Here is a 25,828-nt window from a genome sequence, read left to right as displayed (position 1 = left end):
ACACCAACGACACCACTGCGTCCAAACAGACTGCCATCTCTTGATGGTGCCCTCCAACCAGGCCTTTGATGGGAAATTTTAGCCTGTGTCAAAAATCACCGAAGCGACCATCGACCCCTGTAATCTGCCATGCCATTAGGAGGAGAGACCCCTCCTGAATCATCTGATGGTTGGAGAGTCAAAAATAGGGGGAGGCGGATTGGAAAATCCCACAAAAATTCCAGAAGAACCGGAAACCAGACTTGAGACTTCCAAATCGGGATGACCAAAACTACATTTGCCCGCTAGCGTTGGATCTGAGCTGATGCCCTTGATAGAGCGCGGTCTCACCCGTTCAACATACTCACCTGGGCCCATATATCTATATATATTAAACAGGTAAACCTACACACACATTGATACAGAAAAATCCCTAAAACAGTGCTTCCGGTTTTACCTAACCATGCACTTACTTCCTCGGACAAGTGACCTCACTACAGAATGGCTTCCATTTACCACCTGATATTCTGCCTCCGGGGTTTCCAGACAAAACATAAAACAGGTACGAACAATTTTGGTTAATACATCAAATCAATACAATCAATAATCAATAATCGATCATTAATCAATACATAACTAACTACCTATCTTAACTAATCCCTAACCTTACCTCTGCTACCAAAATAACTGATAGAGCGCGGGCTCACCCGTTCAACATACTCACCTGGGCCCATATATGTAGGTCTTTGAGCAAGGGCGGATGCCCGAAACGCGTCAGATTTTGTAAACTCCTACCTAAATAAACTTCGTGCCAAAAGGAACGTTGGGCTTGTGTAGGTTTCTCTGTCGTGGCAATCGGCATGTTGAGAGACTGCAGCTGTTGGATATATATATATATATATATATATATATATATATATATATATATATATATATATATATGTATATATTACCTACTGGCGGTCGCCAGTAGGTAGTTATAGTTAGGATCGTTTTCCATAGGAAATCCGCAACATTCTATTGGGAATAACTTTGGCGCCGAATGAGGGATCTGCCTGTAATTTTCCTTAGCTTTGCCTCGCTGCGCTCCGCTCCTTCCCTGAAAGTTTCGGGGGGATCCGTCAAGCGGGGGCCGAGATAAAAGGGGGGTCCCAAAACGTGTTTTCCCCATGTTAATTTCCATAGGGCGGTTGGACTCACTTTTAGCCCGAACGGCTGAATGGATTTCCACCAAACTTGGCAAATTGTAGGGACTGGTTCCCCGATGTGCCTTTGCTATGTCTCAAGATATATGCTCCAGTGGTTTTTACGAAAATTAACTCTGAAAAAATATATATTGGGCTACATTGGGCTATATATATGTTAGAGCCCAAATGTAGCCCAATGTAGCCCAATGTAGCCCAAAGATGGCCACCAGAGACCAAATATCAGCCAGATGTAGCCCAACTATAGCCCAATGACAGAATGTCCCAGAGTGTTCTAAAGAACAACTAGAGCGCTAACAGTCTTACTTATGACAAAAGTATGGCACACCTGAAGTCATCTTGATTGGAATAAATTGTTAACACTTAAAACATTTAATTTGCAAAGGAACAAAATGAGGGGGTTCATTTTGCCATAGAAATTATGATTAGTGCTGAAGAAAGAAAAATTAGGGCACATTTTGAGTGACTTCTCAAATCCTCTTATATTTCATTAAAATAATTCTGATATGCAGTCTCCCAAGATGGCCACCAGAGACAAAAGAGCCCAAATGTAGCCCAAATATCAGCCAGATGTAGCCCAACTATAGCCCAATGACAGAATGTCCCAGAGTGTTCTAAAGAACAACTAGAATGCTAACAGTCTTACTTATGACAAAAGTATGGCACACCTGAAGTCATCTTGATTGGAATAAAGTGGTAACACTTAATACATTTAATTTGAAAAGGAACAAAATGAGGGGTTTCATTTTGCCATAGAAATTTTATATATATATATATATATATATATATATATATATATATATATATATATATATATATATATATATATATATATATATATATATATATATATATTCACTGAAAAAAACATAGGTTTCACACCAGTTATAGTTAGGAATTAGCATTTAAAGAACCTATTAAATTCACTGAAAAAACCATAGGTTTCACACCAGTTATAGTTAGGTGGAAATTTTACTCGCATAAAACCATTGAAATTCCCACGTTATAGTTAGTTGGACTCACTATAACTTGCGCGTGCAATGCACTGCTGATGACGTCACATATTACATCACTCATGACATGGTCAGTGACATCACTCATGACATCACTGATGACATCTCAAATGACATCACTGATGACATCATCCAGTGAATGTGTATCTTTCTGAAAAATAAATATTTTTTATATATGTATATCTAAATGTTGATGGAAGAATAAATGGGTAAATAAATGTCTAAATGGATTTTTTTTTGTGTAAAATTGATTGGTTAACTGACTTATTAAATGTATCTTAGTGAATACATATATTAGCGAGTAATGTTTAAATATTTAAATATCTGTATCTGTGTCTCACTTTGTGTATAAGTGGCTGCATGGGTTGGTGAGTAGCTACATGAGTGTGTATATGGGTTATTAGTTGTTTTTTTGGGTATCAGTATCAGTGTCTGTATGGTTCGGTGGGGGATATTACTTAGAGCACAGATGCATGAATGAGTGACTCACTATTTGTATGTATTTTGAAGACAGCATGTGTGCAAGACTGTATGGGTGGATGATTGTGTGTATGGGTGGGTTAGTGAGTATGTGTTTTTATAATTGATTGTTTAAGAGAGTAAATATGTTTCCGTTTCTGTAGAAGTATGTGTAGTGGTGTGTATATAGCAGTATAATCAAGTAAATGGTTATTTGATAGTTTATTTGCATGTGTGAATTTGTGTGTGAGTAACTATATGGATGAGTATTAGTGTGTAACAGGATGTATAGGTGTACGAGTACACATGATGAGTAAGTACATGCATGAGTGACTATATAGAACTGTTGGTGAATGAGTGGATGTGTATGTAGATGTTGGAATTACCTAATAAGTTGTTGTAATTGGTATTGGTTTCTCCTTTTTTAAGAAAATGTCAGTTTCTATTTTTGAATGTGTGTGTCATAAGGTTATTTTATGCTGATAGGAGGTCTGCCACTTTGTCACAAGGATGTTGTCATCAGTGATGTCATTTGAGATGTCATCAGTGATGTCATGAGTGATGTCACTGACCATGTCATGAGTGATGTAATATGTGACGTCATCAGCAGTGCATTGCACGCGAAAGTTATAGTGAGTCCAACTAACTATAACGTGGGTATTTCAATGGTTTTATGCGAGTAAAATTTCCACCTAACTATAACTGGTGTGAAACCTATGGTTTTTTCAGTGTATATATATATATATAGTCCTAAAGAATTAAGGGAGTTAGCAAGAAAATAAGAAGTAAAATAACATTTATCATTTTGTAAATAACCACAAATTCAGGAAATGTTCAAATTCTTTATCTAAGAAAAAAATCTTTTGAATATTTGAAACCATGAAATCAATAATTTCTTACTCTATTTAGAATGATGAAGATCAAAACAACATGTGCAATAATTTTTAGAGAAATATCATTAAGTATTTCGACAAAGGGTGAGTAAAGAGAAAAAAGGAAAAACAGTACAATGACAAAACCCACACTTTATAGTTACCTAGAATGGTGTGGTGACCAACCCTGGTCACGTGCTGAGTCAAAGAATATGAATCCCAAAATACAGGTGCCAGCAGGAAAGAACAGGTGTAGATCAGAATCAGGACAGGTTTCAGACCAAATTGGATCAGGACAGGACCACCTCAGGCTAAGACCCGCACCCACAGCTAAAGTGCAACGCCTGCGTCACACCCCTCTCTGCAGCTAACAGCCGAACCCCGATTGGGTCATCGAACTCCTTCCCAGAACCCCGATTACTTTATCGAATCTTCTGACAGAGTGCTCAGTCAGCAACTCTGCTCTCGATCACCTATTGAGTGCGTTGGGTCAGTGACAGGTCAGCTATTCGTACAAGTCAGACAATCTAACTAGCTAAGCCTACCCTAGTTATACTATTTTCCAGGTCAGTGTACCACCCCCAAATGTTGCAAATGTGTGTGAATCCCACCATTTTATTGGACAAAGGATGAGGAGTAATCATCACACAATATTAATATGAGGTAACTTGTCAATCATGTATTCAAATGTTCCCTCCCATAGCTTTATCTTCCCATGTACTTTTTTTCCGCCCGGTAGTGAAATGTAACAATAAGACATTCAAACAAATTATTCAATTTCAGCTTCCTCTGGCAGGGTGAGGAGTTCACTCTTCTCATAGTTCTTGCCATCCATGTCAGATTGGCATGGGTTCAATGCCACAGCTTCAGTGGCTCAGGGTTTCATTCGCACAGGCGCAGTCTCTTCAAAGATGGAGTTGAGCAGTACATTTAGGCCCAAATACAATACATGCAAGAATAGAAAAGTAACAGTTTTAGAGACTCAGAATAAAATGAATGCACTATATACCACTTCTTTCTACTCTATTCCCATTATTTTATTTAAACTATTGCATTAAAAGTTTAGGCAAAACAAGCAGCTTAGCCAAGCAGCGATGCAAGCTTCTTGCACGTTAGGACACAGAACAGCGGTCTTAGTTCTAGTGCGCAGAAGCAAAAGTTTTCCCACCAAGCATGTCACATGAGTGCGACAGACGCATGCGCAGTAGAAAATCCGCGTAGAAGCAGCCATTTTAATGCAAGCGGATTATAGTTAGTAAAAGCACATTGACAAGCTTCCCCTAGGTACCTAACATGTCTTGTAATGCAATATTAATATGACAAACATGTTAGTTAGTACATTAATATTATTTTCGAGAGTGTTGAATACAAGCAAGTCACTTTACGTGTGCAACCTTGCTTCATCACCCTCATAATCATTGCGAACAGGGTGGAATGCATACCCTGTCTCCAGCCTCCTGTTCTGGAGAAAAGCATTTGTGGCTGCAGCCAAAGCATCTGGTCTCCAACGGAAGAACTTGGGTAGTTGATGTTCCAATCTGGAGGCAACCAGGTCCACCAAAAAGGGACCCACTGATTCTGAAGGCTGGCAAAGACTTTCAAAGGAAGTTTCCAAAGTCTGGAGTCCTGGAAGTGACAGGACTGCCAGTCTTACCCGGTTGTCCTAGCTGGGAAGATATTCTGCCCTAAGCAAGATATGATGGTCCAGGCAGAACTGCAACAAGTTGGTTGCTAGATCTGAGAGAACCTTGGAGTGAGTGCCCCCAGGTGATTGATGTATCTGACGAACAAAATGTTGTCCATTTTGAGCAGGACACAGGACCGGATCTTGTCCTGGGTCCCACCCCGGACTGCAGAGGACCCGGCCAGAAGGCTCCAAACAGTTGATGTGTAAACTCTTTTCTTGAGGAGACCACAAACCTCTTGTGGAAAATTCTCCACACGGAGTGCCCTAGCCTGACTTGTGGGCATCAGATTCTATACAGAGGTCCGGAACCAAACTGAAAATTGCTCTCCCATTCTATGCTTCCAGGAGGGAAAGCCACCAAAGAATTTCCTCCCGTGCGTCATCTGAAAGGATGACCGGTTGGGAGAAAGTGAGCCTCTTTCGCAGGTGTGCTACTTTTAATCACTGAAGAGCACGATAGTGCAGGGGTCCTGGGAAAATGGCCTTGATGGCGGATGATAAGAGACCTACCAGGCAAGCAATCTGTTACAAGGACACTGTCGGGTTACTTTCTCCTAAGCTTGTGCTGAATCTTCATCACCTTTTGAGAAGGAAGGCTCAAGGTAGCCCCAGTGGAATCTATGATGAAACCCAGGAAAAGCTACTCTCTGAGAAGGAATTAGGATGGGTGTTTTCTCGTTTAGGACAAATCCGAGAATTTCGAGCAGGTTAACAGCCATCTGCAGTTGAACTGACAAATGTTGGGGGTTTTGTACCATGAGGAGCAAATCGTCAAGGTAAATGATGAGGAGTATCCCCTGTGCCCGTAGGTATCCCACGGCTGGTTTGAGCACCTTTATGAAGCACCAAGAGGCAGAGGAGAGCCTGAAGAGTAGCACTGCAAACGGAAATGTCTGTTGTCACCAGAGGAACCTCCTGTGAGGAGGGAAAATTGGTATGGCCCAGTAAACATCCTTCAAGTCCAGGAGGAGCGCCCTGTCTGCATGACGTAAAACATCTTGGGGGAGTTGGGTACCCTCCATTTTGAAATGGCGTACACCAGCCACTTGTTGAACTTTCATAAATATATTACCCGTCTCTGACTCCTGTCGTTCTTGTTGACTAGGAAAATGTTGCTTATGAAGCCAGGTGGATGAGGGGTGGTAGGACAAATAGCTCCTTTCGCAAGGAGCGAGGCAACCTCTGAATCCACCATTTCCACCTCATGTTGCGAGAACTGGAGTGGACTGGGGTGTGTAACGTGACATGAGGACCCACAATATTCCATGTGAATCCTCTGAATCGTCTGCAGGACCCAGGCATTGCTTTTGATTGACTGCCAGATATGGAAAAAATTTGCCAGACCTCCTATTTTAATTAAGGAAAGAAGGGCAAACACTCACCGGAATTGGAGGCAGTGTTGAATAGCATCTCTCCTCTGCCTCTGAAGCACCATCTCTGGGTCTGGTAGAAACTTCCAAAACAGGTCTGGTCCTAATATTGCCCGCTCCTGATAATGCCTGGGCCTGGAGTCTTGCGCTCTAGGAGAATACTGGGACAAGGCTTCGGGGCTGAGTGACCACTGCCTCAACCGGGAAACCCGAGAGGACAAAACCCTTTTGATGGAGGTCTAGGATTTGTCCAGTGATGTGAAGGTATTTAAAAACGTTCCCTTTTCCTTAATAAAGGGTTCACCAAAGAGTACCCCTTGTACCACAGCCCATGGCTCAAAATCAGCAAGGTCTCCAAGTTTCAGGTCCACTTTTATTAAGAAGGAATGTCACTGTTCTGTGTACAGCATGCAATTGCCCAACATTCCCAGTGTTTTGTGGGAAATGTGGTTCTTGTTAATATGCATTAAAATAGCTGCTGAGAATAAAGTGAAAGACACACAATTGATGGACGGAATGCAGAACAAATAAAAACATTCACCTCCCAGTCAAGAGATTTGGGTTAAATCCGTTGTTCTTTTGCTCACCATGCCACCCGAGTTTATACCTGGCCATATGCAAATTAGTCTTGACCCTGTGCCTCATGGGAACAGTCCAGCCCAAACTGTCAAGCCAGGTCCTACCTAGACTGGAAACAAGCATCCTAGGACTGGTTTCGGGGTTTCACACCTCATCAGCCAGGATAGCTTGATTCCAGTGGCACAGTCATATGCCACAGTTTGAGTCCACTCCACTCCACTCAAAACCAACAACCAAAAAAACAAGCATTTGCACTGCAATATGTCTCGCCTTTACGCGAGTTTGATCTATTGCCATTGTAAATGACAATGCGTTTTATATATATTTAAAAAACCAAAACATAAATAAAAGGCATTGTCATTTACAATGCCGATAGCTCAAACTCGCGTAAATGCGAGACCTGTTGCAATGCAAATGCTTGTTATATTATGCAACAGCTAAGCTGCAGCACACAATACAGTTAGTTTGATCAAGGAAGCCCCTGTTAGCTGTAACATGTATAAACAAGCATTTGCAATGCAATAGGTCTCGCATTAGGAAAGTTTGAGCTATTGGTATTGTAAATGACAAATTTAGTATTTATGTGTTGGTTTTGAAAATAGCGAAATTAATAGCTTTGTTATTTACAATGCCAATAGGTATAACTTTCGCAAATGTGACACCTATAGCATTTGTAATGCAAATGTGTTTTATTTACGTGACTTAGATGTATTGATCTTACAAATAACAATGGCTTTTATTTATTTTTTAATAATTAATAGTTAAATAAAAGTTATTGTAATTTATAATGGCAATAGCTTAAAGTTTTGTAAATAACTTTTGTGAAGATTATGTTCAGTGTATTTTATTGTGACGAAAATCCAAGAATAGATGTGAAATATTAACATCTTTTTGTGACATTTATAATAAAGCTTGAAATATTGAGAGAACATATTTGAACTAGTTGTTGTTGAATGGTTGCACAGATTGATGCTGTGGTGGCGCTGAGTGATGTTGTGGTGCCCCTGAGTGATGCTGTGGTGGTGCTGAGTGATGTTGTGGTGATGTGATATATAGAGTGAGGGTGATAGATAGATAGAGTGAGGGCGATAGATAGATAGAGAAAGGGCGATAGAGTGGGGGCGATGGATAGAGTGGGGGCGATAGATAGATAAATAGAGTGAGGGTGATAGATAGGTAGATAGATAGATAGATAGATAGATAGATAGATAGATAGATAGATAGATAGATAGAGTGAGGGCGATAGATAGATATAGTGAGGGAGATAGATAGATAGAGTGAGGGCGATAGATAGATATAATTATGTGGCACTGAGTGGTATTGTGTGGAGTGTGTGTGTTGCATTCAGTAGAGTGTAATTATGGGGCGTGTAATTATGTGGCACTGAGTGGTATTTGGAGTGTATGTTGCATTGAGTGCAGTGTAATTATGTGGTGTGTAATTATGTGGCACTGAGTGGTATTTGGAGTGTATGTTGCGTTGAGCGCAGTGTAATTATGTAGCATATAATTATGTGGCAATGAGTGGTATTGTTTGGAGTGTATGTTGCATTGAGTGCAGTATAATTATGTAACATATAATTATGTGGCACTGAGTGGTATTGTGTGGAGTGTGTGTGTTGCATTCAGTAGAATGTAATTATGGGGCATGTAATTATGTGGCACTGAGTGGTATTTGGAGTGTATGTTGCATTGAGTGCAGTGTAATTATGTGGCGTGTAATTATGTGGCACTCAGTGGTATTTGGAGTGTATGTTGCATTGAGTGCAGTGTAATTATGTGGCGTGCAACTATGTGCACTGAGTGGTATTTGGAGTGTATGTTGCATTGAGTGCAGTGTAATTATGTGGCGTGTAATTATGTGGCACTGAGTGATATTTGGAGTGTATGTTTCATTGAGTGGAGTGTAACTATGTAGCGTGTAATTATGTGGCACTGAGTGGTATTTGGAGTGTATGTTGCATTGAGTGCAGTGTAATTATGTGGCGTGTAATTATGTGGCACTGAGTGGTATTTGGAGCGTATGTTGCATTGAGTGCAGTGTAATTATGTGGTGTGTAATTATGTGGCACCGAGTGGTATTTGGAGTGTATGTTGCATTGAGTAGAGTGTAATTATGTGGTGTGTAATTATGTGGCACTGAGTGGTATTGTTTAGAGTGTATGTTGCATTGAGTGCAGTGTAATCATGTAACATAATTATGTGGCACTGAGTGGTATTTGGAGTGTATGTTGCATTGAGTGCAATGTAATTATGTGGCGTGTAATTATATGGCACTGAGTGGTATTATAAGGAGTGTATGCTGTATTCAGTAAAGTAATTGTGTGGCGTGTAATTATGTGGCACTGAGTGGTATTTGGAGTGTATGTTGCATTGAGTGCAGTGTAATTATGTAACATAATTATGTGGCACTGAGTGGTATTGTGTGGAGTGTGTGTTGTATTGAGTACAGTGTAATTATGTGGCTTGTAATTATATGGCACTGAGTGGTATTTGGAGTGTATTCTGCATTGAGTGCAGTGTAATTATGTGGCATGTAATTATGTGGCATTGAGTGGTATTTGGAGTGTATGTTGCATTGAGAGCAGTGTAATTATGTGGTGTGTAATTATGTGGCACTGAGTGGTATTTGGAGTGTATGTTGCATTGAGAGCAGTGTAATTATGTGGCATGTAATTATGTGGCACAGTGGTATTTGGAGTGTATGTTGCATTGAGAGCAGTGTAATTATGTGGCGTGTAATTATGTGGCACTGAGTGGTATTTGGAGTGTATGTTGCACTGAGTGCAGTGTAATTATGTGGCATGTAATTATGTGGCACAGTGGTATTTGGAGTGTATGTTGCATTGAGTGCAGTGTAATTATGTGGCGTGTAATTATATGGCGCTGAGTGGTATTCGGAGTGTATGTTGCGTTGAGCGCAGTAATTATGTAGCATATAATTATGTGGCACTGAGTGGTATTATGAGGAGTGTATGTGGTATTCAGTAAAGTAATTGTGTGGCGTGTAATTATGTGGCATTGAGTGGTATTGTGCGGAGTGTGTGCTGCATTCAGTAGAGTGTAATTATGTGGTGTGTAATGAAGTGGCATTGAGTGGTATTTGGAGTGTATGTTGCGTTGAGCGCAGTGTAATTATGTAGCATATAATTACGTGGCACTGAGTGGTATTGTGTGAGCGTATGTTGTATTCAGTAGAGTGTAATTGTGTGGCATATAATTATGTGACACTGAGTGTGTGACAGTGCAGTGTGTGAGGGTGCAGTATGTGAAAGGTTGCAGTGTGTGAGAGGTTGCAGTGTGTGAGAGGGTGCAGAGTGTGTGAGAGGGTGCAGAGTGTGTGTGGGTGCAGAGTGTGTGAGGGTGAAACAATATTATTTGCCTCTTGCTTGTTTCAATGTTTTGCGATATAGAATGTACATCCTCTGGCGACGTTTGACGTTCGGTATCAAGTCCTTCACAAGCACAGCTGTGCGCACCCACACGTATATAGCATACCCACACTCGCTACCCTGGATGTGTAAGGGACAGTGTCAGCTGCTCCAGGCATTGTAAAGATTTGCTGGCCTCAAAACCCAAGAGTAACGAATACACCTTAAACTCAACACTGCATGCATGCCTCCAAACACTGCCTCGCATCTCACCCTTCCCTGATGAAAGGAGGGAGAAACGTTGCAAGCACCGGAGAACGGTGACGAGCAAACCCCGAAGAAGATCCCCGCCCCCCGAATGACAGACATCCCCTCAAGAATGACCGATGGTCCACCATACCAGCACATGTCTGCCCCGAATGGGGAGGGGCAGGCAGATATGAGCGACTCTGGGAGACACCTTTCGAGAAACAACGGCGAGCCAAGTGAATAATAAGATTCGCATTAAATAGCATTCCTCGCTAGGAGTGTTGGCCCGCCGCCACCAGAGGCGGTTAGACATGTGGAAACAACGCCACGCCGAGGCCAGGCGCACGCTCGCTGCCACACTGTGCGTGATTCAGCACAACAAAAGCGTTTACCCGACCTTTATAGGAGTACATTAACAGCCAGCATTTTATAGCGAGCGCACAACGAAACCAATCGTCTGTCAAGGCAGTAAATAACAGGTGTCGTTATCACTGAACTCTACGCTCCTCGCTTTGCCACCATCTCATAGCCACCGGAGCCATTCGTTCAAGCCTCCCCCCCCACCCATGGAACTGTGTGCTTTAAGGGATATTAAAGCCATGCATACATCGGGTGGGGGGAGCAACAGAAGAACACTAGAATTCGGGGGCGCAGGGCAGGTGAGAGGATGGGGTTCTGCCCAGGCACCCCGGTACCGACCATGACCGTTTAAACATTCCAGCCCCACGGGTCTGGTGCAGTGGCGGCTAGTAATATACTTAAAGTTAATTTACCTGGGCTGTACAGAAGAGGGCCGGGACACTCACTGCCTTATTGATTACTCCGTGGTTCCTGTTAGGCGGGAGTCGGAACTGGGGCACAACACTGCGTGGCGTGCACAATCCCGGGCGGAAGTCAGGCAAGCCGGGGGCGGGACATCAAGACACACCGGAAGCCCAGGCAGGAGCCTACCCAGCACTGGGACGTGTGGGCAGGAGGAGGAGAAGGGCGGCTGGCGCTAGCGGGGCTCCCGTGAGGTGAGAGAGCCCCGCACCGAAGGAAGAGACCGCCGCCGCCTGCAACGAGCCCTCGCCTGGAGAGCTGGAGACGAGTACCGGTGAGTAGGGGCCTTTGAGGTGTGTGTGCGCGTGCGGCGGGGGGAGGTGGGGCTCTATATGTGTGTGAGCGTGCATGTGTGTATGTGTCTTGGAGTCTGTGTGTATGCGTGTGTGTGTTTAAAAGAGACCGATGACTGTGGGGGGGGGTGTGAGCGAGCGAGTGTCTGTCTGTGTGTGTATATGCGTGCGCATGTGTGCCAACTTCAAGAAATTGGAGCCGGGGATGTGCCCGGCGCGGCGCGGGGCTGGACGTGCGCACCCAAATCCGCAGGAAAAGCTCGTAACACCCTCTTGTCCCTAATTCCCCCGAGACGGGCAGCTATACGTCTCCAGCTGGACGCATCCTTCGGATGCTATTCCAGCGAGACCTAAAAAGGCAGACTAATATCTCGGGCTGGGAGTGCTAAGTGACCTTCCATATTTGCCTGGCAGATTGTGGAAGGTGGTACAGGCAGGTATTAGTGTGTTAAAGAGATCAGTTTGCAAACTTCCGTTTCGAGCCATTCATCCATTCCAAACAATGCGGAAATATATTACCTACTTGACATTACAGGCGGTAGGTAGATTGCCACATAGTAGGGAATCTATTTATGTAAACTTAAACATTATTTCAGGTTAGCTTAGGTTACAATATGCCAAAAATTGCACATAGAGTCAGAGTATCTTAAGTATGTTCCCAGAAGCCCCAGAACATACCATTACGAACAAACTTTTGAAATGGTGGGGAGAGGAGAGTTAACCAAGAAGCTGATATGGATATATCCAGATACATTAGCAGCATGACTTTAGAATTGGCATGATCTGGGCGAACTTTTTATACACAATGTAAATCTGTCCTCTCCTTTGCAAATGGATATTGCCAGATGTTAGAAAGGCCTTGAAAAAAAAATCGACATGGTCAGAAAGCGTATGCCTTGCCTTCCTCTCAAAAATCATCTGTCTAGAACTTGTTCCAAAACACATAACAAGTAAAGGAAATATACGCAAGAAGCTCAACGAAGAAACTTGACAACAATGCAACTGACGCACAAATGAGTAGGATGTATCTTGATTGTAAAGCACATATGAATATATTTGTGTCGGTCGCAGTGACATAGAAAATGCATGGTCTGTGTTCATAAGATGGATTCTGTAACTCATTCCTAAAGACAGATAAGTGGACAGATTCCAGATGAAACCGTGTTGCATTAAGGTACCGTCAGTAGTATGTGTCCAGATACAGTCAAATAAGAAAAAGTTCAGCACATTTGCCTCCACTATGTCAAAACGGGTCAAGACAACAGTCGTGCGAAAAGTATGCATAAGATCAAGCGCTGAAAGAATTTGGCTGTGGTTCATGAAAAAATGGATTTGACCCACGTGCACCATTTGTTGCCTACCAACTTAGAATGCCAACTAGGAATCTCCAGGGCAACGCTTTCTCAAACAGAAAAGGAGAACGAACAAACGATTTTCGAGGGCCCATAACTTACCACAGAATGCTTTTTCCCCCTCCACAGCGGACACGGAAAAGGGCAGCAATTGAAATTGTTTTTAACAAAGAGTAAACTGGTTAAAGAAAAATAATCCTACAGGTGAGTCCTTGAATACAAAACTCAACACGTTTCACATAAAGCGCCCAGAAATCACATTTGTATGACACGGATTTCTCAGCAAAAGCTGTGTGCCTGCCACTAAGCTGTGATCTTGGTAGAATGGGGCAGAAGATAATCTTCAAATATAAACAAACATCTCAGGTGTCTGACCCTAATATCGGGTGAAATATACTCCCCCCACCCCCACCCCCCGCCATGGAAGCGGAACCCCACCATTTACTTTCTGCTTGTAAGTACAATGCATATAACTGGCCTAGGTGTCCCTGTGCTCAAGTCCTCCATTACCCCTCTCCCCTTATCAGTGCCTCCCACACTATCGATAGCTGCGACACTTGTTCAGTCAACCTTCGGCCAGAGCGTTTATTGGAGGTGCATGGCACAGTTACCCCCAGACCACTAACCCGGTTGTTTCGCCGATCGTTGTCTCAGTCCTCGTGAGTAACGTAGGCCACCTGCATGCAGTGTTTATCAGTCTTGAGCTGCTTGGCCTGACTCTCGTAATCCAGGAGCACATCAGCGTCAGGCTGTTTTTGCGGCCCGTAGGGTGCAGGAATAAATAAAAAGGAAAGGAAAGAGAAGCGAAGAGGCACCTAAGGTAAGGGGAAAATCTGCAACAGAGGGGGCCTGATGGAGGTAGGGCGGGAGCGAGGAAGAGGGAAAGCGTACACATGCACATATGCTGTCCATGCAAGCACATCAAGGGAGGGAGCGAGCAAGAGGAAATGCGAAAGCGACCGCGTGTGGGAGTGAAGCGAAAGCGCTCGTTGTGCTAACGCTGCAAGCCGTACGCGTGGACTTTGGCTATCTGGCCCGGAGCTCAAACAGATGCCGTGAGCATGCACATCGGCTGTCCGGGGGAGAGTGCATACCTCCTGTCCCCCTTCCAAACTCAAGTCGACAGCAATAGATCACGCATAGCGTGCAGCGCAAGTGCTGCATCGTTATGGCGAGACTTAAAAAACCTTAAGTGCCACAAACACAACCCAACATGAATTCTTGCAAGATTTGCACCAACCTTGATTGTCTTCAGGTATATTCTCTATGTATACAAAGGAACAAGAAGAAGAGAGAAAAGAAAGAACGTTGGAGCATCCATAACAAGTTCTCATAGGAAAAACAAACCCCAAAATATGAACCATATTTAATGAACCTGGATTGTACATACTTTAGCTGTGGTGATAATTCCAACCCACATGTTACTTTGGCGCGGGACAACCGTATTTCTTTCAATTCCACAATCCCTGAGTTAGCTTCTTCTACCGTGTAGTCCGAGTTACTAAGAGACAATAATCATACCCAACCAAACTTAATCCCATATCGTTACACGGTCGAAATAAATTACCACACAATTTCTTAGTCTATCATAAGGGTGAGCTGTATCTCCCTCTATTGCAAACACTCCCATCAGTCATTCAACAAATAGTGAGCGTGCCGTCTATAAATCGTACCATGTAGGTGCCTCACTCAACTTCACTTGTGCCAAGGGCTAGACCATAAATTAGGCTGGCTCCTGTGTGACTTTGCCAAACAATATCATGTGTATTAGTCATTTACAGGGTGCCACAACAACCACCCCACGGTTACACTCACACGGCTCAACCTTTAGCTAACAAACCACAAAATAAGGAAGGCAGGCTTCACAAAAGAAATCTGACCCAATTCATAAACATAGATTATATTTTTATGAATTTTTAGACGCCAAGATGAGCAATATCCACCAGAGGGTCCCGGAGATATGGGTTTTTAGAGAAAACCTAAATCTCAGCTTTTAAGTCAATAGAGCAAAGTAGCATTGGAACTGTAAAGTTTGAAAAGTTTGCAAGAGTTGTGTTTGGCTTCTCCAGCCAGATTTGGGCAACCAATTGCAACAGGAAGATGGTCAAGGAGGGCAAAAACGAATGTTTGGGCAGTTACCTGGTCACCAAAGCAGTCTCAAGTCCAGTTCCACACTTTTCAATAGGACTGCCATGGACATCAAAGGAGTGGTCCTGTTGCTGGAAATGCAGGATGCTGAAGGATACTCTGGGTGCTGTGTGGTCAAGTGCGGTTTCCTTAAAGTTGTCTCTCGGTCCACTGGTTAATTTTGGCAACAGGGTTAGTGTCCCTTAAAGTCGTCTTTGAGGCAGTATTATGGCCAGCTGCAGCTGGGCTACAGATCTCCTTACACAGTGGGCTCAGCGGTTTCCTATGGTGAAGGCTGGTGTCTGTCTTTGGGGACCAATCTGGACTCAGCTGACAATCCCCAGTCCAGCAGACTCGTCGAGGATTGGTCTCTTGGGTTCTCGTCAGCTGTCAGCTTTGATTCGAAGAACGTGGCTATTGACCTACTGGAATATGCTAATTTAGCTTTGATGGCACTGGTGCTGGTTCCAGGGGGTCAGCTGACTGACCCTGGGAGCCAGTTCTTTTGTCTGGGGCTCAGGATTGACTTTTCCACGAGCAGGAGCCACAGGCCCAGTTCTCTCTTTGCTATCTCAAGGTGTGGCAGCTGCAGTCCAGTAGTCAATCCAGGGGTCAGCAGGACAGTTCTTCTTTGGTCCATTCTCCAATGTCATTGGTATTTGAGGTTCAGGGTGCCAGGAGTGCCATATTCATACCACGAAAGTGCCCTGAGGATGATGCGGTCACTAGCTAATGGTCTACCAGGATCCCTTCTGCCCTGTGAGGACTTCCGGCTATGTGTGGCATCTAGCAATCCCAGGGTGCACCATTCTGCCCTCTCCCAAGATGTCTTAATCCTTCCTTTGTTGTTAGGAGCTTGGTAGCCCACCCTAGAGGTGTGGCTACTTGTGGGCTACACACCCACTAGAAAACCGGTTCGGCAACCGGTGTCCCCTCTCTGCTCCTGCTGCCAGCCTGTCTACCTGAACAAAGAGACAGTCCTCTACGAATGTGATCGCCATTTGCCCAGCAAAGGCAGCTTCCCCTTTGAAGCTTGCCTTTTGAGCTAACACCCTGTTTGGCCTAGTGCAAGGGGAAGGTGACACCTCCCACTGTGCCAGGCCTCTATTGTTACTGAGCCTGGGAGTTGTTCACACAACTCCCCCGAAGGAAAGAAGGCTGTTTGGTGTCCAGCAACTGTGCGAGGCCACTGGACAAACTGGCTGACCGAGTGGCAACTTTTTAGAAGTTGCCTCTCCTTAAAAGCGACATTAAATTGAACTTGGGCATAAAGTCAGGTGTAATGCCACAATTAATTTGACACCTTGAAGTACCCATTTTAGTAGTTCCATTCAGAAGTTAGGAGGACTCAGAGGTCAGCCGGTAACTCTGTATGAGCCAATGGGGCTAATAACCTTTCCACAGCACAGTGACGTTTTAAAGTATATGTCCTACTTCGTAACGTACTGCTCCTTGCCTCGATAGGCCTTCCCTAGAGGGGACATATATATTGTTAAGGGAAGTGGGGGCTTTGCCATTTATTTAATTGGCAAAATCGAACTAGCAGTTTTAAAACTGCTCTTCCCGGCTGCAGCGGCAGACCAGGAGCCATTTTGTACTTTGTCACACGCAGGATGGAACAATCAGTGCTGCAGCCCTGGGTGGACATTCTAACTTACATACTCTGGGTACCCTTGGTACCATATACTAGGGACTTATAAGTAAGCCAGCTATGTCAACTGGGGGTACCCAATTCAACATACATTTTGTGATGGGTTAGAACACTGGCAATGAGGACTGGCTAACAGGCCTCACTGCACTCTGAGTTCGTATCCAATAGAGGCCAAAAGGTGGGGACCTGCAAAAAGCCTGTTTCCTCACACTTTGCCAAATAATGTAAGAGAGAGATGGGATGATAATAAGATAAATTGAAAGTGTCTACATCTGCTTTCTCCAGCAGTGGAAGAACTACAGCATGCTTCCAGGTCTCTGGATAATCCTCTTGCTTCAGTGATTTATTCACAAGTACTCTTAGATGAGGACTGGCAGTAAGGGCAAGGCGGGATCTCATGGAGAGCCCTTCTTCACCTTTAACATAGTGTCTTCCACCATCCAGTTGGTTAATTCAGAGAACGGGCCCCAGTTAGTTAAAGAAGAAGGGTGAGGGCTAATGTCGTTATACAGATTTCACCCAATAAAAAGCCTGAATAAATGGTCTCCATTTTGTCACTGAAAACAATGCCAAATCTCACAAAATGAAACTGGGTCTCTGGCTGTCTGGTTCAGCACCATTGGTCGAGTCAACTCCTGAACATTTATAAGCAAGTCTTTAGAAGATCCACTGTTTTCCTTAATACTCCTGACAAAATACTATCTCTCAGCCTGTTTAAGCTGCTTATTTTAGATTTGGAGGGCTTCCTTAAAAATGGCCCAGTCCACAGGAGTTTTAGTGGACTGCCAGCGGACATCTAATGATTTGCACTTCTTTTTTCTCTTTCTCAACTCTGCTGTGTACCACTTTGCCGATATCGATCAACTAGAGGAATTTGTCTCTTTCAGAGGGCCTCAGACATCGATGGCCTTGGCCAAAGTACCCACAAATTAATGTACTGGTGTGTCTACCGAGATTATCTCTGTGACCTCAGGAGGGTTGAAATTACAACTAAAATGTGTGTTGTTAACTCTCCTCGGTAATATTCCACATTACTGGAGCCGGCCTACAACTGGACGGGAGACCACCCAGCGATGAGATACAGAATTTAATCATGGAGTGGTCTGACTGGGTGATAGGGTCTTCTGACTGCATTTTCACTGTGTTTAAGTTACTAAATAGTAATTCAAGCTTGTGGCCTGCAGTACGGGTGGGACCTTTTATCTTTCCAGTGAGTAGTAAAAATCTGCATCCCATTCTCCAAATTTCCACTAAAAAAATCGAGCTTAACTTCATAGTGAAGATTAAAGTCTCCAATAAGAAGAAAGTGGGCAAACTTTAGTATTGGTGGTGATATAGTTGCAGAAAACTTCGCTGCCAGCAGGGGGGCAGTCAATTAATGCTCCTCCTAATGTGGAAGCAGCATTAAATGATAGTGGGAAAATCATAACTTGGCAAAATTCCATCAAGGAGTCATTCAGCTTAATACACTCAAACACATCCCTATATATGATGGCCACTCCCCCACCTTTCCTTCCAATGGAGTTACGCTTTAACATACTGTAGCAGACCAGTACCGCCATAGCTATATCCAGGGTGATGAAACTATTAAGTAATTTTTCTGTGATGAATGCTAAATTAAGCCTCAAACTACAAATAGTATCCCACATCTCCATACAAAGTTTTGGACGTGATCTAGAGTTAAAATAGAGACAGTTAATGAGAGGTCACCTCCCCTAAGCTCCATGCAAGGTTCAGATGCATACTTCCTATAGGGGCACCCTTCAGCATGTCCTCTCACAAATTAGCTTTATCTCTGGGACCCTTTCAAGGGCTCCCTAGGCCCTTCGTGGTTTGTAAAGAACCACCTGCAACTATCACAAAAGAAAAGGCAGAATATTGTACCAGGAGCACGATAACTGTTCTTTTTGTTTTGAGCATTTAGGGTTATAGTGAGCAAGGCCTCCCTCGAATACATAATAAAAGTATCTCTACCGGATTCAAATCTGGTTGGGGTCCTGGCGACAGGCGACATCCTTGTGCAGACGTGCGCAGATGTTCTTATTTTGGCATGCTAGCAGGTGTGGACGCACAGCACCCGCGTTTAACTCTATAATTTCTGCCGCCTACTAGACCGCTGGCTCTCCTACCCTTCTGAACCCATCCCTAGATTGGCGAAGAAAACAAAACAAACCTAACAGGGACCACCGTGGTATAAGGCACCCCTGGCCTTCATGTCTCGTAAAAGTGCTTGCCTACAATCAGCAATTATGCCGGATCTAAAGTAGAAAATTATTTAATAGCATTTAGGAGCTTACTAGACATAAAAATACGGATCAATACAAAATACTTGACAACAAAGAGAGCTGGTGAAAAAGCACATAAAAATAAAGCAAAATTCAGACCTTTTGGCTTTGACAATGGTTGGCTTATCTCCGAGTTTAGAATAATGAGGTTTGTTTGGCAGGAGTTTGTGGTACAACAGCACACCTCTGCTTTGATGTGGCTCAGTGGGAATCGGTCAGTTGAAGTTCTTGGGCTTGTTGCTGAAAGAAGATTGGGGATTCGACAGTTGTAAAAACCCTCCCTTTTGTTTCTAGGTCAGGTACACAAAGAGATTGACACAGTGATTGGACGAGGCAGGAAGCCCACAATGGAGGATCAGATCAACTTACCCTTCACCAACGCTGTGATCCATGAGATCCAACGCTGTGGAGATCTCGTTCCACTGTCACTGCCGCACATGACGTGCCGTGACACAGAGATCCAAGGATTCCTTATCCCTAAGGTAAGCAAAGTCTACATTTCATTCTTATATCTGACCACCCAAAATCTTTATGACTACTCACAGCCCCAGGTGATATTAATCACCGATCTATCCCAGATTAAAATAATGACTGTTGCCAGCTAAGGTGATATTAATAACTCCTACAAGGGCATTTGATGACTACTCCAATTCCTGGAAGATATTAAGTTCTTCCCTGTCCCATAGGATATTAGGACTGTGCTAAACTCTGGGTCAAATTGCGGACTCCTCCCCAGCTTTTTGATGTCAACTTAAACTTCCAGCCCCAGGGAATGCCTAAGGGTCACTATCATGTCTGTTTATCATGATCTGTACTTGTTGTTCTCATTACGCAAATTTGTTGAATCACGTTGTTTCCTTTGTTCTTGGTTCTTGGCGTTTTATCCCTATTATCCCTATTTTAAATGCTTGCATCTGTTTATGCTTGGAAAGCCATCCATTTCAAGCAGCTCTTCCAGGTGAAAGTTTCAATGTATTTTTGCCTCACTTTTAGAGAGAAGAAAGTTGATGAATTCTCCCAACCTTGATGGAACGCCATTAGCTTCCCTCAGAGGCCAACATTATCTTTAAATCGTCTTCATCATTTACAAAGCCATCACGACAGTCAGCCCCAGCTTATCCTGCAGACAAGTGTTCACTATCACTAGGGGCTCTCAGCACACCCGCAGCCAGAGCAACATCAGACTCTAGACTTAAAAGGGAACAAATGAATAAAATAAAAAGTCAGAAAGCCTTTTCATGCTCCCAGGGCCTGGAAAAATATCCCAGTTCTCATCAAGACCATCCCTACTCTCCTCCAATGTAGGCATAAGCCTCACCTCTTTAAAGTACACTACATCACAATGCATTAATAGTCAGCAAACTAACTACCTCTGCCACAACTCGTTGACATTATGACTATCTGTGATAGTGTACAATGCTCTGCTGCATTTTGGCTGTTTTGGGTTATAGGATTGCTACATATATACATAAAAGAGAGAGCGCTTTGGCCCTCCCTACCTGCCACCTCTAAGTTGCTTGTAACACAAATACCTCTATCAAACCACAGGTCTGCTTCTCCAAAACTTTGGGGTGTGTTATGAGAAACATTAGGGGAAGAACAGCACAATACTTGGGACTTATAGTGTATTCTTTTTTTCCCAATGGAAACATTGGTCAAAATATCCCGGCCTGGTAAATGGTTTATGTATGTAGCTTTAATGGATTGAAGGCACCATGTATTTAACAAAACCATTTGATAACTTTGCAAACAGAGGGAGTCGGATATGAAAAACATTGAAACAGTCCGTTCTGGATCTCTCAATCTGGAACCTCTTTCCTAAACATGGACAGATATGTTTAGCTACGCACAACCTGTTGGTCACAGCTTCAAATCTCATTATTATAGCTGGCTAAGTTATTAGCAATGGGTTACTGTATCACATGCGATACATCGCGTGGCAATGATATTGCATCCACTACATGGATCTACCACTACATGGTAAGGTAAGTCTATTTAATATTCACTATTCCATTTACATTACCTGCCAAGGGAAGTACCAGTGGATTTAAGAATAGAGACGTATACGTAACTTACAAATGCAACTGTGGATAACTTGTAAGTTACAGGTTCCAATTTCAGTAGAATAACTTGGTAAATCTTATTCCTTGTATATCATTAACCAGTAGATAAGGCAGATGTCTCCTTTCTCCCATCCTTGTCTGCTGTCTCCTTTCCACGAAGCTTCTTCTCCCCAACCAGTCCGCTCTCTTACTCCCACAATATTTGTCTGCCTTTCCTCTTCTCCGAGTGCTCTCTTCCTTCCACGATATTTCTGCTCCTCCCCGTTGCCTGTCTCCTCTCTCCCTTTTTGTTTGCTTCATACCTCTGCTTCTGTCCTTCCTACTGGCTCCCAGTCTTCTTTTTCGACTTCTACTCCTATGACACTCCCTTGTCCATTTTCCCTTTTTTCGCTCGTTGTCTTTCAATCTACCTATTCTGGGTCCCCTTCCTCCCTTGCACGTGAGCTCTCTCCTTTGCTTTTCCATCTCCTTTCTATTCCTACTCTCCTCGCTCCCATCTCTCGTCCTTCCTTGGCCTTCTTTCCCTTCCCCATTGCTTGGCCTTTCTTTCCCTTCCTTGTTCCCTCTCTCCCTCTGCAGTCTCCCCTGCCCTTCCTTTGTCTTCTCTCAGTATTGCTGCAGCTTTGTCTCCTTTGTTCCTCTTCCCTCCCTCCATACAACGTGTTTTGTCCCTCCCTCACCCCACCTTTCTGTTTCCTCCTTGATAATCAATCCCCTTTCTACCTCCAATGTCCTTAAACCCTTTGCACACCGGCATGGGCCCTACTTTTAAAAATCATCCTTGTCAGGTGTGTTACACCAAGTTCCAAAATGCACAGTTTAAAAAACACACAAATAAGCGCTTAGGAGTTTATGCAGTGTTACATGTTTCGTCTGTGACTGACAATCCGGTAACAAGTGATGCGTCTTTGTGCAGACTTTTTTTCATACATGCAATACTGAGTGTACAGGTATTTAGAGAATGAACCCAGGCGAATGAATCCCATCTGATCCTGTGGAGTCTGCCTTCTCTAGGGAGTCGAGATTTTCCCCAACCTGACCTCGGTGCTGAAGGATGAGACTGTCTGGGAGAGGCCCCACCAGTTCTACCCTGAACATTTCCTGGACGCCGAAAAGAACTTCGTGAAGCGAGATGCATTCATGCCTTTCTCGGCAGGTAAACAAAAGAATGCATCTTTCTAATTTAACGTAGTGATTAATCATAATGTTGTGGTAAAATTGGGGGCTGAAGGTTTGATTTTCACTTTTTCTCGCAACATGCACGGGTAAAGAATGTCTACGGATGTGCCGGCTTCAGATACATTTTCTTTAAGAGCACCCCAAATGATTGTGTGAACCCTAATGTAAGTAAAACTGCAGTTGTTCACACCAAACACATTCAAAGTTTGATTACGTATAGAACACAGCAAAATTACTTCACATAATGATTTGAAAGGAGAGCATTGTACAGGTTCCAGTAACAAGAAATTGTTTATTTCCAGCATAAACCACATAACCAAGTTGACATCTCCAAAGAATAAGTGCAAAGTGACTGGTATGTTACTATACAAACTGCACTTTATTTATTTATTTATTTATTTATTTAGTTACGAAGTTTTATATAGCGCTGCTGCACCCAAGAGTATCAGAGCGCTTTACAAGGTAGGTAAACATATTAAGAAATAATCTACAATTTACAAATGTGCAGAAAAATTCACAAAAAGGTAAAAACATTGAGTTAAATGCTAGAGGGGGGCAGAGAAACAATCAGATAATAAGAGGGGTAAAAGGGAGTTGATATTAGGGAGAGAAGGGGGGTGTTGAGAGGGGAGTGAGAGAATGGAAGGGAGGAGAGGGGGTGAGTAAAAAGTGAATCATAGTTAGTCCATTAAACCAGGCCCTTAGTGACCTGTATACATGTAATTCATTTATTTATTTATTTTATTTGCATGTTTGTATGGCGCTGTGAATCGACTCCCGAAGGAGTATCTCCGCGCCTTTGGCAGCAACTAAAGAACAGAAACTAGTCATAATTTAATAAATAGGCGCGAGGCCAACTAGAAATTAAAGAGGAACGTTTTGAGTTTTTTCCTGAAAGGGAAGTGATCCCTACATACTCTAATTTCCTTCGGGAGTTGGTTCCACAACTTTGGGCCAGCTACCGATAGGGCCCTTCCCCCCTTTCTTGCCTTCATGGCCCTGGGAACGCATAGCAATTCCTGATCTCCTGATCTCAGGTATCTAGACGGCACATAAGGGATGAATTTTTCAGTGAGGTAACCAGGACCTTTTCCAATCAGGCATTTGTGGATGACACAGCAGATCTTAAACATCACCCTCTGCTTTACTGGAAGCCAGTGCAGTTTGGCCAGCAACGGTTTTGAGGGAGTACGAGGCGGGACATTTAGAACTAGTCGTGCAGCCGTGTTTTGCACAACCTACAATCTAGCAAAGATGCCCTCATTGGCAGCCAGCATTAAACCATTGCAGTAGTCCAGCCTGCTTAACACTAGTGACTGGACCAACGTTCTCCTGGTGGTATCCGGTAGCAGAGGGAATACTCTCCTGAGAAGCCCAATGACATGAAAACATGAGCCCACCACTTGATTAGTTTGTTGTGTTAGGGTAAGCTCATGGTCCAGTTTCACTCCCAGATCTTTTACCACTGTTTTGGGCTCAGGGACGGGGCCAAGATCTTGAGGCCACCAGTCCGGAGTCCATAAGCGTTTGGCCTCTCCGAAGAGCATAACCTCGGTCTTGGAGACGTTGCACTGCAGGAAGTTAGCTGCCATCCAACGTGCCACCTCCTTCATCCCCCGGGCGAAGGAGTCACGCACCTCAGGAGTCATCGTTTTAAAGGGAAGAGGAGTTGGGTGTCATCCGCGTATGATACTGGAATGAACCCGTGGGATCTCATGATGTTAGCTAGGGGTGCCACGTAGATATTAAATAACGTAGGGCTCAAACAAGAGCCCTGTGGTACCCCCTTTGAGATCGCCACCACCTCTGATTGGTATGGTCCCAAGATGACTCTCTGGGTGCGTTTGCTGAAGAAGCTCCTTAGCCAGGCCAAGGCCTTGCCTTCCAGACCGATGTCAACTAGTCTGGAGGTCATGATGTCGTGTGACACTGTGTCAAACGCCGCTGACAAATCCAGAAGCACCAGGACAACGGAATAGCCCTTGTCCTGTAGCATCTGGAGATTGTCAGCGACGGACAGCAAGGCGGTCTCAGTACTGTGCCTGGGCCTGAAACCCGACTGGGAGGGGTCGAGTCCACCCGCGTGTTCAATACATTTTGACAAATACTGATTCACATGTCTCTCAGCAAGCTTCCCTATGAAAGGGAGAAGAGAGATCGGTCTCAGATTTGTCAAATCCGACCAGGGGATCGAGTTGTTTTTACGCAGAGGTCTCACAAGAGCCTGTTTCCAGTCTAAAGGGACTTCCCCAGTACACAAGGACAAGTTGACTACATACCGTATTCCAGCCCCCAGATCCTCCAGCAGAAGTGGCATAATACGTGCTGGGATGATGTCAGTCGGGCACCCACTCTTTGTTTGCGTGACAAGAGCAGTCAACTCTTCAATAGAGATGGGTGGGAAAGCGGTAAGCTTCTTAGCCTCATTATCTGTAGTCGTAGTATGTAACTGGATTCGACAGTCAGTTGTTACTGGATTATTAGAGAGGGAGTTTGACGCTAGTATCTTATTATAGATGGCGTCGATTTTCCTGACGAAAAACTGTGAAATATTATCGCAGAGTTCTTGGGATTCGATCCCATCAGTATCACAGGCAGTGGGCTTGGTGAACGTCTGTAAAATTTTATACAGGGTTTTTACGTTAGAACCAGCAGCTGATAGTTGAACTGCTATATGTTGTTTCCTGGCAGCTCGGATAGCTTTATGGTAATTTTTAAACGACCTCCTAAAGTCCTCCTTATCATCTGCCTTGTGTGTGACTCTCCATTTTTTCTCTAACTTCCTCATGGTCTTTTTTTGCTGTCTGAGATCCCCAGTGAACCAGACTTCTTGTTTAGGGGCCGGTCGGGGTTTATAAGTTCTCGGCGGGACCACATGATTAATAGTTGTTAATGCAGCGTCACTAAATGCGTTTAGGGCTAAAGTGACGTTTTCACCGTATGCTTCCCATTTGGGTTCAGAGTAATTTGCCCTGAAATCTGCAGGGATTAATTTGTTCCAGGGCCTTCTAACATTGGCCATCGTCCTATGGATAGTTTTAACTTTATAGTTGGAACGGGTGTAAAACATAATAACTGAGTGGTCTGTCCAATCAACTTGATTGGGGGTAAGACAGTTAATAGCTGTTGAGTTACAGAGCACTAGGTCAAGAGTATGGCCCGCAGAATGGGTCGGCCCCTGATTCTTTTTATTAAGTCCAAGTGTGGCCAGGTCTGTTAACACAGTCTGTGCATCGGTGCACGTGGTGATCTCACTGTGGATATTGAAATCCC

General features: G+C 43.7%; 1 protein-coding gene across 2 annotated transcripts in view; it reads left to right on the top strand.

Annotated features, from left to right (window-relative positions):
• The window catches only part of LOC144753066 (cytochrome P450 2D17-like), a 317,121-nt gene that overhangs the window by 240,105 nt on the left and 51,188 nt on the right, over nt 1-25,828 (top strand). For both annotated transcript variants that reach the window (XM_078640860.1, XM_078640868.1), the window contains exons 7-8: nt 19,608-19,795; nt 22,391-22,532. In XM_078640860.1, the coding sequence (XP_078496986.1) occupies nt 19,608-19,795; nt 22,391-22,532 (330 nt within the window). The remainder of the gene's footprint in view (nt 1-19,607; nt 19,796-22,390; nt 22,533-25,828) is intronic.

Source organism: Lissotriton helveticus, chromosome 1_1 (genome assembly GCF_964261635.1).
Source record: "Lissotriton helveticus chromosome 1_1, aLisHel1.1, whole genome shotgun sequence".
Taxonomy (NCBI): Eukaryota; Metazoa; Chordata; class Amphibia; order Caudata; family Salamandridae; genus Lissotriton; species Lissotriton helveticus.
Note: the sequence above shows the minus strand (reverse complement) of the source record. Positions and strands in the feature narration are given on the sequence as shown.